This window comes from Molothrus aeneus, chromosome 11 (genome assembly GCF_037042795.1).
Source record: "Molothrus aeneus isolate 106 chromosome 11, BPBGC_Maene_1.0, whole genome shotgun sequence".
In the NCBI taxonomy this organism is placed as follows: Eukaryota; Metazoa; Chordata; class Aves; order Passeriformes; family Icteridae; genus Molothrus; species Molothrus aeneus.
The window spans coordinates 14,681,509-14,698,017 of record NC_089656.1 but is presented as its reverse complement, the minus strand read 5'-3'; the positions used below and the strand labels follow the sequence as shown (position 1 = coordinate 14,698,017).

At 41.0% G+C, this 16,509-nt stretch overlaps 1 protein-coding gene across 2 annotated transcripts in view; it reads left to right on the top strand.

Moving 5' to 3' along the window:
- RSPRY1 (ring finger and SPRY domain containing 1) overlaps positions 1-16,509 on the top strand; it is a 35,951-nt gene that overhangs the window by 8,423 nt on the left and 11,019 nt on the right. For both annotated transcript variants that reach the window (XM_066557674.1, XM_066557675.1), the window contains 10 exons: positions 1,376-1,555; positions 3,566-4,062; positions 6,964-7,016; positions 8,423-8,535; positions 11,122-11,248; positions 12,597-12,655; positions 13,003-13,069; positions 13,680-13,811; positions 15,110-15,225; positions 16,079-16,222. In XM_066557674.1, the coding sequence (XP_066413771.1) occupies positions 3,716-4,062; positions 6,964-7,016; positions 8,423-8,535; positions 11,122-11,248; positions 12,597-12,655; positions 13,003-13,069; positions 13,680-13,811; positions 15,110-15,225; positions 16,079-16,222 (1,158 nt within the window). In that variant the 5' untranslated portion in view covers positions 1,376-1,555; positions 3,566-3,715. The remainder of the gene's footprint in view (positions 1-1,375; positions 1,556-3,565; positions 4,063-6,963; positions 7,017-8,422; positions 8,536-11,121; positions 11,249-12,596; positions 12,656-13,002; positions 13,070-13,679; positions 13,812-15,109; positions 15,226-16,078; positions 16,223-16,509) is intronic.

Below are 16,509 nucleotides of genomic sequence, written 5' to 3'. Positions count from 1 at the left end.
TGTTGACTGAGCTCCTGTGTTACTCTGCTTAAGAGGGGAAATTTCTGATCTTACTCTTGTAGTGGTGGCAGAAACTGGAAAAGTGTTTTTGGTAGCTGAAACCATCCCCATTTATGTGCACGAGGGTTTTTTTGTTTGCTTGGCAGTGCACTCCATTTCATGGAAAGAAGAGGCATTTTCCATCATGAGGCAGGCAGTATTATGGTTGGCTAATTGAATATTTGAGGGAATGAATCACTGACTCTAGGGCTGCACATTGCAGAGAAATGATCCCAGTGCCACTTGGAGCCAACTCCTCCACTGGTGTGCTCGGTGAGATGATCCAGGGAGGCCTCTCTGGGGCAGGCTGGGCACCTGCACTGTCAGGCAGGTCAAATCCACTCCTACAGCATCCCTTCCAATGGATGATGATTTTGTCTTTCCCACTTGGACATTCAGCCACAGCAGGTTGGTCAGCCTGTGGAGCTCATGACTCCTTTGTGCATCCATGCCTGTGCTTGAGCCTGCCAGGAGAGCAGCTGCTCCCTGTGCTGGGATGGTCCCAGGGCCAGGGGAGGTGTGGGGGGCACTGCAGGCTGCAGCTGGCAGCTGCTTTTCTCCTGTGTAGGGAAGGTGTCCTGCTCCAGCCACATCTGCTCTGGGGGCTGTGTTGAGGGCAGGATGTGCTGGGGCAGCTGCTCAGTGAGTCCCACAGAGGAGGTGCTGGGCATTGGCATTTTGTGCTGTTTGGTGAGAGCTGGAGCACCAGCTACTTCTTATGGAATAAAAATTTTATTAGTTTCCTTTGCACTTCAGAACCTTTCTTCCTGCATTTGTGCTTTATCCAGACAAGCTGGTTTGTGAGCAGATCTGTAGCAATCTCTCCTACCTTGTGTTCCTCATTATTTAGCCTTTCAGTTTGTTTCAGGCTTGACAATGAGCTCCTTGTATGTGATGGTGAGCAAGAGCCAAGTGAATGCTGTCAAACCCAGCTCTTTACTAAATAAGGGGAGTTTATCCTGTCATTTCTCTCTTCCTGTTATCTAATCAGCTTTTATAATGTACTTTTATTTTCTGCTCTGTCTGGAGCAGATATTATTGCTTCTCTTCTTCCTCCTGTAGGGAGTAATTTGAGGTGAGGAGTTGGTCACTGCTCTGCACTTGGTGCTGTGTAATCTGGAATACCAAGGCTGTAGAAACAGGTTGGGTTTTCTGTGTCTAGTCCTAAAGCTTTTAGATGAGAAACTGGGTTTTGAAGCCTTAAGAGAATTCCCTCTGTAAAGGCTGAAAATAACAGTGTGGCTTGATGTCATGGCAGGTGTAGGGAGGAGGTGGAGTATGTCTACCTTAGATGCAGTTTCCAAGTGAATTCTCTTTTTTTTCCATCTCTCCTCAGGGACTCCTCAGTGCAGTTCCTAGGAGTGAAAGCAGAGTCAGTAATGACTCAGTGCCCACCATAAAGGCTTACAGAGCACTGCCTTTTCCAAAGAGACTTTGTGCCCTGGAGGAGAACAACCCACTTCTGCCACAGCACTTTGAGCTCCCACAGCCATTCCTGAACCAAGCAAACTTACAGGTGAGTTGACCATAATTACTTTGTTTTAATCGTGCTTTAATTTGTCAGCCAGAAAAACTTAGGCTTCAATAATCAGCTTTAATCTTGACATATGTCTGGTTTTGTTTCTTTAGGTTCTTACTCATTGTTAATCTCTAAAATACAGCTTTTCCATTCTTGTTTTGATGAGAAGATAGATTCACTGTGTTAACATTTCCATAAGTTACAGAACAACTTTATGCAGATTCTAAAGCTGTAACAATTTTAGATTTTAGCATTATCTTGCTAAAAAGCCCTTAAATGACCCAGATTCATAAATACATACATATTCCCTAGAAAGACATGATTTGCATTTAGCATAACTAGTTCTTTTTAAAATCAAGAAAGTCACTTTAACCAGTTGTGAACTCAGACAGTTCTGTTGGAGGTCTTTGCAATCTGCCCTGGCGCCTCTCATCTGCTTGTGACTTGACTGAGAAGGTGCCAGCAGGATTGGCTCAGATGGAAGGACTCAGTGCCTGATGGCCAAACTGCTTAGGGCAAAAAGCAAGCATGATGTGATGCTGAAACCCTTTTGATGATCTGTGGTTTAGGAATTTCTTAACCAAGAAGTCAAGATCTTGTATTTTTTTCCTATTAATATCCCTTGACGAATTGAATTTTTTTTTTCTTAGTTAGCCTCCAGTTAATTTCTTAATACTGAACATTTCACTGTGCTAAAAGATGATGTGCTTCACAGTACAGAAGAGCCTGTGAGAGCTTGGTGGCAGTGCTTTTCCAGTGACAGCTGACATCCCAAGAGCTGTTCATATGACCAATGTCTGGTCCCTGACTGTTGTTGTGATCTTGTCCCAAAGGGCAGCCAGCAATTGCAGAGTTGCCAGTTGGCTCTGATATGGGGCCTTCCATATTTAAAAAGTGTCAGCTCTCTTTGACTTTCTTTTGAATTTAGGGTGCTACATGTCTGCTGTTAATGAGATTTAATAATTGAAGAGTAGTAATAACCTATTACAGGATATTCACCATAACTTCTAGTGTAAATGTTAAACTTGATTCTTGAAAGGATAAAAATGACTTACTTATTCTGACATGCCTGAAGTGTGTAAGCAGTGAAATTATATCTTTTGTAGGGTTTTGTATTACCTGAGACTTTAAGAAATATTCTATGCTTGAAACATAACTTGTTATGAAATTGGGCTTTGAATCCTTTTTCTCTTGCATTTGCAAGTTAATAAGTGGGAGAGACTGACCTGTGGTCTCAGTTGCTACTGGGCCTGAATGTGATCCAAACCATTTGAATAAAGAACAGAAGAATGATTGAATTAGTCTTTGTTCACAAAAATGGGAGATTGGTTTGACACTAGATCCAAACAGGCCCATAACACCCATTTCAAAATCCCAGTTGGATTTGTAAGGCATTAAAATGGTGTCTATAATTCCTGTTTAATTCTGTGTTGGTGCTTCTTTGGGTGAAAATGCAGATGTAGACATGTTCCAAAAACGTGTGTTTATGTACAGGTGGACCAAATTATTCTCTGTTAAATCTATTGCTTATTGAGATAAACCATAACTGTAAGATTAGTTCTTTACAATTTTATCTGTTTTATAGTTTGGAAATGTTCCTGATGTGAAATGAGAACCTGAGGTGTACAGCCTTTGTTGGGGTAGCATAGGCCATGTGTCTCTGTAAAGGGCAGATGAAATTGGGTTGTTGATACTCAGTATTTAAAGGGTAGCAGTGTGGGACATTTACAGGCAAACTTGTTCCTCTGCATCCAAAAACCACCAAGAAGCTGGGAGGTAATAGGTAGTGTAGAAAGGAATGGTGTGTGGGCGAGAGCTCCTCACCAGGGGAATTTCCTCCTCCTCCTCTTCCTTCCTTTCCCTTTCCCCACAATAGACTTCAGGTAAAGCCTTGTGTTTCTTAGCTGCTTTATCCACCAGAACTGCTGGTGTTTACTAAAATAGGAATTCTTCTGCTGTTTTCTAGCAGTAGTAACACTGACTCTTGTTCTATGTTTGCTTTTTCAGACCTCCTTCTGGATGACCAATGTGTGTTTTAAGTGATTCTGTCAGCAGCTAAGTCTCCAACTTCCCACTCATTCCAGCTGGTAGCAGCGTTTAAGATGCGAAAAGATCGCAATCCGGGATCGCACAAACATTTCTCTTAAAACTTCCTAGATGATTGTAGTTGCTTGGGTTGTGTTCTATGCTAGCAGAAGCCTTTTCCCAGCTCTGCTGTTGACTCTAGAGCACCACATTCCCCATTTCCTGGGAGCCTTGGGGGCTGGCAGCATGGGAAACTCGTGCGTTTGCCGCGACGACAGCGGGGCCGAGGACAACGGGACCTCTCAGGGCCGACAGACGGAGCACAGCAGGACACACATCCCTGAGGCAAGGAGCCACCCAAGGGACCCTGTCCGTCCACCCAGGAGGGGTCGAGGGCCTCATGAACCAAGGAGGAAAAAACAGAATGTGGATGGGCTGGTGCTTGACACACTGGCTGTAATTCGGACGTTGGTAGATAAGTAAGTACCTCCTCAAGGAATAATTCAACATGAATGAAAATGTTCTTGTCTTCTCTCAAACTGTGGCTCCAGCCTCTCACCGATCTGCACCTGACCCTCCCTGGAGCAGCTGCGTGTTTCCATCTGGAGGCTTAGGAGAGGAGCACCTTTCCTAGGTAATAGAAGTAGCTCCTGAGTGCCCAGGTACAGACTCTTCGAGGAGCTGAGGAGCTTCCTCACAGTTCCTGATTTCTTACCTGGCACAGATACACAGTTTAGGAAGCAATAAATGCTCCAGAGGCTGGGAACTTCTGTCCTAAAAATTGGTTGTTGTGCAGTTTTCTGTTTGCAGGCTGGATTTTACTTCTTTGGAAATGGTGAAGCAAAATAGGGAGCTTTGATCTTTGTTAGCTTGGATAAACAGACTGAGGCTTTCTTTCCACTTGTAAGTGTGACTACTTTTTAAAGATCACATGTTGTGACTGCCCAACTCACAATCCCAGTATTGCATTCCTGGCATGCCCAAAGCATCCATTAAAGGCGTGGGGGATATTTATGGGCTCATCCATTTTTTGGTCTTTTTTTGGTTTTGCGTTGCTTTCTACAAAGCTTTAAGAGGGCCTTAAAAAAGATGAGTTAAGTTAGCTCAACACCTTTTGGGTTAGGTGCAGGTTAGGAATTGGGAAGACCAGAACTGAAGGAAAAGCACAATTCCAGCCTGACAGCTGGGGTTTGAGTTTGAGGTGGCTGAGACTCAAAATAAGTGAGCCTTGATTCATACACCTGCATCAGCTCTGGAATGTGCCTGCAGAGAAGGAGTTTGCCTTCCTGCTATCAAAGGCTTTAAGTGAAAATATCAGGACTGATGTTTTTCATGAACATTTAAGTCTAAGATGTGTTTGGTTGGTTTTTTAACAGGTTTATTTTGTGCTCTGTCTTCAAATCATGGCAAATGTTTTTTAAAGTCTCTGCCCAGTCTCACATGCCCTTTCCCTCAAGTTCAGCTCCTTAAGCTGTTTCACAACACTTCTGTGCACAGTTGATCCTGTTCCTGTGGGTCTTGCAATCAGTTTTGTAATCTTGTAAGCACTTTCCTATGCTACTGAGAGACAATAGGTATAGTTTTTTCACTGCCCATGGAGTCCTGTTTCTGATCAATTCCTGAAGTTACTGTATTTTTATGGGGGCTTTTATACAGACTACAGGAAAATGCACTGTGATAAGGAATGAATCATTGCTCTCCCTGTTTGCCATTTGTTTGTTTTTTCTTGGGGTTCATTTTTTTTCTTGATGTTGTTTTTGGTTTTATCAAATCTCAAAGTTCTGACCTAAAACATATCTGACAACTGATTTTTTTTTTCCTGTCCTATCTAGAGATAGCTGCTTCCTAGAAGATTAATTTCATAAACTCCGAAGGATAAGTTCTATATTTTGGGGCTTATATGAAAAGCTGCCTTGCAAATTAAGAAATTACCAAAATGGCTGTTTTGTTTCAAAATGAGGAAGGTGTGTCCTGGTGGGGATGTTGGAAATTAAGTGGTTAAAATGGCAAATCAGTGGGACAGGATTGTCCTGTGCCTAGTGCCAGTACTGTGAAAAGCTGCTACTCATGACCAAATCAGAAATCTTGCAGACAAAAATGTCATCCTTTCTTATTTTAGCCTTTACTTGTACTTATGGTTGGGATTTTTGTTGGGGTTTTTTTCTCATTTCTTTGAATCTTTCTATTCTTTCTCCTGATGCAATTCTGGCTGCAAAACTTCACTTCTTTTTCCTTCTGGTCAGATTACTTTCCAGAAGAAAGGTGAAGATGCCTCAACTTAAAAAAAACAACCAACTATTTGTTTCAAATGTTGTGGCAATATAAAAATGCATTAAACTGGACTTTAGCCTTCTCTTGTGGAAATATTTAAGAATGTGCTCACCTTTTTGTAAGAAAAGAGAGATGTGTATTTATGTCATATATATTTCATCAATGCTGAGATTTTTCTCTTCTTTATGATTAGTCTCTCAAACTAGGTAGTTTTATTATCTCCATAAGTAATGTCTGTTGAAATTTTCTAAAATTCCTCTGTATTTCACATTTCCAATTTCTTTTCAGAGCTGTGTGATAGAGAGTGAGTGTGGAACATAAAGTCTAAGCCTGGGGTTAGATCCCAGTGCCTAAGGAGCACTGAATAAAGTATTTTAGGACATGCTGCTGGATAAGCTTTTTCTGGACCTAGAGTTGCTTACTGAACAAGGTTTTGGAGTCTTGCTTTAGGTACTTTCACTGGCAGTGCCTGCTCAGATTCACAGATGTGTCCATAGCTTTATCTCCTTACTCCAGCAAACTGGACTGAGGACCTGATCTATTGAACTTGTTGTAGTTTTCATGTTGGAAAATGGCTTGGATGAAATATTTGCTGTTAAACTGCCTTAACTGTTTCTTTTAACAACTCTTGTCGAAGACTATGATGCTGTTAGGTGGCTTCCCATTCAGGTTTTGTGGTGGTTTTTAAATATTTATATATTTAGCAGAGAATTTGTGCAAAAAAAAATCCTGTTGAAGTGATGCCCCTTTGTGCACTGCTCTGGGTTCACTTTGTGACCTCTGACATGCAGTGCCTCATTATGTGCTACAAGGAACCTGCTGATGAACAGCACCAAATCCAGGCATTATGTTCAGCTCTTAGACATGCAGATGTGAATCAATTTCACTTCTCAGCTGTTGCAGACATGCAGATGTTGATGTTGAGCCAGAGAGGCTCAAATCCCATCTGTGTTTCAGATCTGAAAATGACATTAGCAATCTGCAGCCTGTGTAACTTCCTTTTGTTAAATGGTTACTGGATTTGTTTTCTGTCTGTGAGTAATCATTTTATTCATTGTATTACATTGATGATTGTGCATAATTTTTGACCTGTGTAATATCTCTTTCAGTGACCAGGAGCCTCCTTATTCAATGATCACGTTGCATGAAATGGCAGAAACAGGTATCAAGGCATTGTGTTGGGCATTTCAGTTGTGACTCACAAGCAAAAGAAACAAAACAAACCCCAAGCCCCTCTTTTCTTTGCAAAGAAAAATGCACCTCAGCTGGGTGTGTTGGGGTGTGGGAACCAGAACAAAGTTCTGCCCCCCAGAGCTTCACTGAGCTCATGCATTGGCCTGAGTTTGTTTGAATTCAGTTAAAGTTCCCATGTGAACTCTCCAGAAGCAGCCAATGGATGGCCACAAACACACTGTGGTGGCATTAAAGCCTAAGCCACCAAGAGTGGCTGTTTGCAGCTGAGCAGGAACATCCTACACCTGTACACAGGCGTGGGCCAAGCCTGTGTGCTCCATGTCAGCACAGAGCACGTTCCTTTGGTTTGGGTCTTGCTGACCTGAGACCTCTGCTTTACTCTGTATTTGTCCCAGCCCTGTCCCTCAGTGCTCCTGCAGCACAAGCAGGGGCTGTTTCATCTTTGTTACAGCAGGAGAAATTCTCCCAGCTTAAGACTTCCACAAAACTTCTGGTTTAGTTGAATTTTTACCTCTCTACTTAGTAGTGTTGGTAGTGGTCTTAGGAAATATATTTCTGTATTGAAATAAATTAATCAATCTGGTTAGATATTACAGCAATTCAATAAAATGTTTTTCAGGGGAATGTGCTAACATAACTCAACCCCCAGTATATTACTGCTGTGTTGTTGTTGTTGTAGGGAACACTGCTTCTTCAGCCTCACTCACCTGTACACAGATATAGACTCTATTTTCACTTCTAAGGGAGCAATTTTCTTGTAAATCCAAATCTGTTTATCAGTAGTTTAACATCTTCTTAGTGGATGTTTCCTTGCAAGTAAAAGCCCTTGTCTACTCATTCAACAGTGAGAGCCGTTCCTTAGGAAAACAAACATTCTTTAGACCAGCAGGCATGGGAAAAAAACACTGAGTTTCTCTGTTACTTCAGGGAATTCAGAAAGAGGGATCTGATTCTGGTTAAAAGAAATTATTTCCTCAGTGTCACTGTGTATGTAGCATTTACCACTTAAGAGTTGACACTGGATGCTGAACTCTGATTATTGCACTAGAGCAAAGTACTTGTCCTTACCACCATGAGTATTCCTTCCTAATAGCAGTAGGAACTAAAGGATGCTCTGGCCTGGCAAGACTCTTCTCCAAACTGTACAGGTGTTCACTGTTACCCAAGATGCTGTAAACTTTTTCTTTTTTGAATTTAAACTTCTAAACTAGTGCAAACTAAGACAGTGGTGTAAAAAGCAAACTGTCTTTCCTGCTGTCTCTAAGCTCACTGGGTAATTTTGAGGATTTTTCAGTTTACATTTCGGGATGTGCTTTGAACACTTCTGAATTGTACTGTTAATTCTGAATGTGACTTCTGTTTTGTGGTTGACAGATGAAGGCTGGTTGGAAGTTGTTCAATCTTTAATTAGAGTTATTCCATTAGAAGATCCCCTGGGACCAGCTGTTATAACACTACTACTTGATGAATGTCCTCTGCCAACAAAAGTGAGTCAAAAGCAGATGCATTTATCTGTGAATGTCAGTTGCTTGTGGTTGCCACACCCAGGATCCCTTTGAGTGCCTTTCACCGGTGATGCAAGACTGATAGTGGTTTCAAAAATAGGTGTAACATTCAACTTCAAGTAGTTTGGAGTGACTGGGTGTCTAAATGCTAATTTATGCTAGGAGTATTCCCAAAAAAAAGATCAATTTGATGCGTGGAGAAGGAGCAAGAGAGCCTTGGGTTTTTGCTGCTTTTCCAGCCACTCTCTCCTGCTGTGTGGTACTTACACTGTGCAGGTGCTGCAGAAGCTGCCCTAGTTCTGCCCTTTTGTTCTCTCATTTGCACAAAAGCTGCACATTTACAAGTCACTGTTGAATTTGTTCCTGTGCTGCACATGAGGAAGGCAATGCAAATGGGTGTGTTAAGCTAAACAAATGACATTTTTCAACTATGAAATACCTATATATGGTTTTGGCAAATAAGAATCCTTTTGTTTTACTGGCCACTAGTCTGGTTTTGGGCAGAAAGATGACCTGAGGTATTCATGCTATGTTGGTGCAGGTGTGTAACTGAAAGCCTCAGGTGCTTAAGGATGCTAAACATAATGTTTGTACAGAGACCTTGTCTGTCTTCAAATGTTTGTCATTATCTCATTTCTTCAGAAACTGATGATCACATCATTGCTGCTTTCATTTCTCAAGCTCCTGATGCTGCCAATTTTAGTCTTCCATTGGTGCTGTTAGGGACATGAAGAGCTGGTTGCATCAGTGGCTGGAGAATTGGTCAAGCTCTCAAACTACCTGAAGTGGGTTTGTTTCCTCTAGGCTATTGATTAAAGTTAACTGAGACTTTTAAACAAGAGAAATGTATTGTGACTCTCACAGAGACCGCTGAGTTATTTTGAAAACAAAGCTATGACTAGAAACTTTGTCTGCTTTAAAAAAGAAATCAGGAAATGGAGACCACTGTGAATGCGCATAGGGAGAGTGATTTTGTATTTTTTTGTTTGGCTCTACAAAGTCCTCAGCAATCAAATGATTTGTTTTTGAAAAGCCACGTGACTCTCATTTGGGTACAGTTAAGGAGTTTGCTATAAAATAGTTGACCTTATCAAGACAGGGAATGAGGTGCTTGTTTTTCTGGGGGGCACAGTGGTTTTTTCCTGTGTAGCTTCTTTACAGCACAAGGAGCTGTAGCTGTGGGGTCTGCTGGCCACATGCAGCCTCATAAAGTGTGTGCTGCTGTTCATTTTCTTTCTATACAGGATAAGTTTAAAGTTTTTTATCTTAGGGATTTTAAGTCACTGCCTCACTTCCATGACAGCTGGAGAACAGCAGTATGCTGTATTTTATTTTCTGGTTTTGCAGGCTATAAAGTCCATAAAGTTAAAAAGGCAGTGCAGTAAACTGTTTATTCTATAAAGTCTTTATTTAACTCAAAATACTTGATCTCTCTGACAGTTCTAGTAATGGCTAAAAGCAGTATCAGTATGCCAAGAGTCTAATTTTAGTGAGTCCTTTCCATCCCAAGTCTGTTGCTCAGTCATTCTTTCTTCTTTCTCTGTTCTTTCCACTTAGCTCAGTCCTGTTCATCAGTTCTGTTTTTGTGGCTTTCCTTTTAAGAATGTAACTACTTTTCAGTGTGATCTCTGTACAGACCTCAGACTCTAGCACAGTCAACTGATTCAAATGTGGCTCAGAACACAGTTCAAAAAAACACATCTATTCAACTTGAGCAGTGCTCATTTTTCCTCCAAATGGCTGCTGATGACTTCAGTATGAGAAGTTCTTCTATTCTAATTAGATCCTTGCCTGAGATTATGCAGTTTCAATCTGAATCAGCTGAAACTTTCATGAAGGCTGGAAAGTTGAGGAGGATTTGGAACTTTTCAGGGTGGGGTTTTCCCTGTGGGATGACTTGTTCTGGCCCTGGATTAACCCCTAACTACCCTGAAAATGCAGACAATGCTCTAGACCTATCTGGAATTTTATTCATACCATTCTGCCTGAACAAAGCATGTCAAAGGATGGCATTTTAGCTTTATTACCCTCCTTGGTTACTTCCTAAATTTGTGTGACTACAGAAAAGCACTTAGGCTCTCAAGAATACAGTTTGACATCCTGTAAAGATGACAACATCCTAAATTTATGATGGGAATTTGGGCTTTTTGAGGAAGGGGTATGTCTCTTTAGTCCTGAATTTTAAAATCTGAAATAGTCCTTTTCTTTTGAAAAGGGTGTGAGTTTTAGGATACTGGAAACAGATCAGATGGCAGTGGTGCCATATGTGCTAATTGGTTCCTCTTGCCATGGGGCACTCACTTCGGTATGTCCAGAAGTGTCCTGAGCTGTTGATCACAGCAACCAACAATCTGGTGTTAATTTTAAAGTTACAGCTCTTGGATGTGTTGAACTTTTTTCTCATCTGTTCTTAATTATCTTATCTTAGAAGATAACCACCCCATGCTGTCTGTAATATGATGCTGACTTCAGTAATGTGCAAAAACAATCTTGTTTTTACAATACTGAACTGGGGGGAAGCTGTACCTGTCAGTAACATTGAAGAGATTCCTGATATTTCCTTTGCAGGATGCATTACAGAAGTTAACAGAAATATTAAACTTGAGTGGAGCTGCTGCTTGCCAGGACTCTTGTCACCCTGCCAAGCACCGGAACACGACCGCAGTGCTCGGCTGCTTGGCAGAGAAATTAGCAGGTAAAGAAATTAGCAGGTAAAAACCTTCTGCTTTAGCACCCACAGTAGGTCAGAGGTGTTTGCTTAGAACTCAGTAATGTTCTGCATCCCAGGGGTACCAGCTGTAACAGAATCTGGTTGATTCCAGTGTCTGAATGAGCCATTGGCAAATCCTTCTGATGTGTGGTTAGTGATTGGGGATCACTGGTTGTTGTATTGCCTTAGCACTGGTAATCAGTGTCCTCTGCAGACCCACTCTGGCTGTGAATTACTGAGGACACGTTCTCTGGAGTGTAGGCAGGAATATCAAGTTAGTGGTCTTGGAGGCTGTATAGAAATAAAAAAGAAATATGCTTTTTCCACTAGACATGTCTTATTCTATTGTAGATAGCTGAAAAGATCCTCTTCTGTGTTGCTTAAAAGAAAATTGCTGAGATTCTATTTTAAGGTGACCTCATATAGAATTTTTATTCTGTCATTCCTGCACAGTACACAGTTGAAAACTGATGGTTAATTTTCCTTCCTGCTGGTGATCTCTTTTGTATCTAGTTTTTTTACTCCTTTTTTTGAAAGTGGACAGGAAATAGAGAGAAAAAAGTAATTGTCCACTGTTACCTAATGGTTATTAAAACCCAACTACTGTATTTCTGTGGAAAAAAAAGTAAAGAAAAAGGTCTGGAAGTGTTTTGGTACTGTAATACTTCTACTGTATTATACTAAGTTAAAATGAGAGATACTCTATCTACTTCTATCTTAGTGGACACAAATCTCATTGTGTCAGCTCAGGCAACAAATCTGTTAATGAAGTGTTGGAACCCACTGCAAGTTCTTAAGAGCTTGTAGATGCCAGAGTTTGATTCCCTCGTGTCTCTCTCTTGATTAAGTGGACACTATTTCAGGGCTTTTCCATTTTAAATTGGCTGCTTGCTCTGGTGCTGCTGCAAGCTGTGTAATTAACTATCAAGTTGGCTGTTTCAGGTGCTCAGTTCTGCTTCTTTTGGGCTACTGGTAGATGGAGCTGGTCTTTACACTTTGACTCTGGAAGGAAAGGGGAGACAGTCTTTTTTCAAAAGTAAAGTGCATGAAAATGCTGAATGGAGGCTGCTGGAGTCTTACTGCAAAATCTCTGGCTGGAACTCTGTAGCCACTTAGAGCAGTGAACAGGACTGTAACGTGCCAGTAACTGTGTAATTATTAAATGTGCAACAAGTATTTTACTAGAAACAATGATAATTTTTTTATATTATAGTTTTGCTTTGCTGTGAAGTTGTTTGGTGTTCTTTAATTTGTTACCTTGTGTTTAAAAGCTTTGTGGTGATGGGAATGTGGTACTTCCCATGGAGGGATTTCATTCCTGATGTTCTTGCAGGTCCTGCAAGCATAGGCTTGCTCAGCCCAGGCATATTGGAATATTTACTTCACAGCTTGGTAAGTGTCTTTGATCTTTCTGTATGTATCCATACATAGCAATTAGAATGCAATTTTGTTATTATTGTGAAAAGTTGAAGTCACGTCTGCTAAATATTGGCAGTGTATGTAACAAAAAGCTGAAATTCCAGAGCCTGTGGGACCTCCATCCTTGGAGGTAAGGAGAAGTCAGTGGAACAAGGCTCTGAGTAGCCTGATCTCTCTGGATCTATCTCCACAGGAGGATGGAATACAGAATTTTTGGAGAGTCCTTTGAACCTAAAACCTTCTGTGACAAACTTACAACTCTTCTTGTCTGTCTGTACTGGGTATTTATTAATAAACCTTTTCTTACCTCCCATGTTTAGAACTTCCAGTCCCACCCGACAGTGATGCTTTTTGCACTAATAGCACTGGAGAAGTTTGCACAAACAAGTGAGTATTGGCCTGGTACTGCTCTTAACACCATGGCTTCTGCATTATTGTCACTTGCTTTGCCTGATTGCTTGTGAGCATGAGAGCCTGCATTGGTATTTATTGCTCTAGTGACATCCCTCTACCCCTCAAAACCCCTGAGATACTTGCTGAAACTTATTTTCCCTGTTAGAAATTGCTGTAGAAGGACTTGTGACACGAGGCCTTTGTCACTGACATAAATCTGTATTAGAGTTGGACAACAGCATTGGGAGCTTGTAGGCAGGAAAAGATATTTTTTGTTTTAATGACAAACCCTTAAGAGATTTGCTGAAACTGGCCTTCTCATCTGAGAAATTACTACATAATGATTATGACATGAGACCTTTGTTACTTGAAAAGAAATCAATCAGTATTGGGGAGATGGAGAACAGCTGTGATCAGTCTCTTGATGATGCAGCTCCATGCTGAGAAATCTGAATGAAGATAATTCCAATTCTGCTTGGGGAAACATCTACATGCTTGTAATATTGAGGTTTAGATGTGTGTAGAGAGTTCTACTGCATTTGTAGGATGTTATTTTTGACTTATCCCTAGCTGATAGCAATTACCCTTTCCCCTTAAATTGCAGGTGAAAATAAAATGACAGTTTCTGAATCGTGCATTAGTGACCAACTGATCCTGCTGGAGAAATGGACAGATAACCCCGACTACTTAAAACGCCAGGTTGGATTCTGTGCCCAGTGGAGTTTAGACAATCTGTGTAGGTATAACAAAGGGATGGATTCATTAAATAGTAATCACTCCTCCAAAGAGATGGAGGACTCCTTTGTGTTCATTTTTTATGAGCACTTAGTGTGCTCATTACAAACCTGGCTGCGTTTGTAATATCTCCTTGAAGAAGAAAACAAAACCCAAAAAACCACACCAACAAATATATCCAGTGTAATGGTATGGAAAGAAAATTTTGGCAAGGAACATGTGTTTGAAAGGAAGTGGTTTGTACTGCAAGTTGGAGCTGCAATGAAAATTCTTCTTTGCACCAATTTCCTGTAACCCACACTTCAGCCACTTTGCTGAGTGGCTCAACAGTGCAGCTCTGTCTCTGTGCAACATCTGGGTTGCTGACATGTCCTGGTGATGGCCACTCCTGTGGTCATTCCCCACTGGCACAAAGAATTATTGAAGACTTTTTAAATTTGATGCACTTTTTGATTTTTGTGTTCAAAAGTAAAAAGTGTTTGGCAAAGCACTGCTCTAGGTCAATCTTTTGGATTATTAAAAACCCACTGAATTTGCTCGTTCAGTTGTGATTTCAAGGGTGCAGTAACTCTAATGACCTTGTGTTTTCTAATGCCTTTTAGATAAATTTGGGTAAAAGGTCTGTTGGGCTTTAGGGGCTTCAGTCAGCTTATGGAAAGCCAGTGTCAGCTGTGTTTAGTAAATGTCTGTGTAAGTGTTGTAGCAAGTTTGAGTTATATGAAGGGTCCTCAGATAAGATCTTTCACTTGTAAATTAACATGTATGTGTCAACAATTTGACACCTGGCAAGAGAAATGCTTCTGATCCTTCCATATAGGAAGGGCAAGCAGGGAGGGAGAGGGAGCTGCTTTGGCTCAGTTCAAGTTCATCACCTAAAAATGAGATGGTAGAAACCTTTAAATCCTTGTTTTCCCCTTCTTCCTATTCCTAAACCTGTTTCCACTATAATGAATCAGAAAAACTCTGCCCAGTGAATGTACAAATGCAATGGTAAATCCTGAAAGCAGTGGCATCTTGGTGTGAACTTGGATGCCTTCCATTTGCCTGTGGGTTTCCTGCAAGTACTAATTAGATTGTGGGAGCTCTAGTCAGAGGCACAGGTCATGCTTTCATATTTGGAAGGTATTTAACACACACTCTATTGAAAGCTGTTTTCATGCAGGCTAAATCTCAGTATTTCATTCAGTTATGCCAAAAACTACCTGGATCCTAGAGAGATTATCATTGTATGAAGTGTTTAAAATCAAGTTTTGCAGCAGCAGCAACTAACACTGCTTGGGATTTTTTTTCTTTTTTCAGTTTTAAAAGAAGGCAGGCAGTTTACATATGAGAAGGTTGACTTGACCAACATTAGGGCCATGCTGAACAGCAATGATGTCAGTGAATACCTGAAGATCTCACCACATGGATTAGAGGTAGGAATTGTTTCATGTATTCAACCTGAAAAAGAGGCTGAAGAAAAAGGCAGGTTTTGCTTTGCACTTGCTCCTGTGATTTTGTAGAATGAATCCACCTTGTCTGCCAGCTTTGTACAGAAAACTTGCTTTGTCATCAAAGGGTTGTAGCATCACTGCACTGATCTCAGTTGTAGAAATGTTCACACTAAAGTAATGCCTGTGCCCCCAAAACTTCAGGGAATTGAGGAGGATGCTTAAGAGTCAGATGGCTTTTCACTTAGTTTGTGAGCAGTTTTAGTCAAAATATCATTCTATTGTTTGTCCTGTCTCATCTTGAAAAGCTCACAACAGCAGTCAGATTTTTGTCTCAGCCATGTGGGGTTTTTGCCTTCCTCTCCTTCTAAAAACTTGTTTGACTACTTAGAGATGAATTTTCATGAATTAACATTGAAGGCCTCCTTGTCCTTCCTACCAGGAATCAGTTAACAACCAACAATTTAGGTTTTCCTGTCTTGGTTGTCTTAGTCTTTAAATCTTTACATTGTTTCTGGCAACTTTCTACTTTTCTCCTTTTTTTTTTCTTCCTTTTTGCCTGTGGCTTAACCACTTAACAATTTTCAGTCTTGCCTACTCACTAGTTTGTATGACAACTACTGCTATAAAGAGAGGTCACTTTGTCTGAAATGCCTCTAAAATGATGTTGGTATATTCTTATACTCAAGAAGCTTGGGGCAGGAAGGTGTTTGTTTGGATGGTGGTTTTTGGAGCCCCTGGCTTTGGGTGGTGATTTTTGGAGCCCCTGGGTCTGGATGGTGATTTTGTAGACCCTGGCTTTGGGTGGTGATTTTGGGTTTCTGTTTGGTTTTGGCAGGCACGGTGCGATGCCTCGTCCTTCGAAAGCGTGAGATGCACGTTCTGTGTTGACTCTGGAGTCTGGTACTATGAAGTCACTGTCATTACTTCAGGAGTGATGCAGATAGGATGGGCAACCAAAGACAGCAAATTTCTCAACCATGTGAGTACCTGTAAGATCACTGAGCTGGTGATTGTAACATCAGTGTTTTCCTTCTTACAGCATCTGTGAAAATAGCTCTGGTTATTCTGTGGTTGTAACTGAGCACTTGTTTCCTTCTGTGTCTATGAAGAGCTGGTTTTGCTGAATTTGGTGGTATAAGAGAAGTCCTATTGTTACTCCTACAGACTGACACTGTTCCCCTAAGGCATGCAGAGCTGCAGCAGAGACAGCTTGTTATCTGCTGGCTGTTGTATGGAAACTATAGGGAACTTTTATTTCTTATTTCT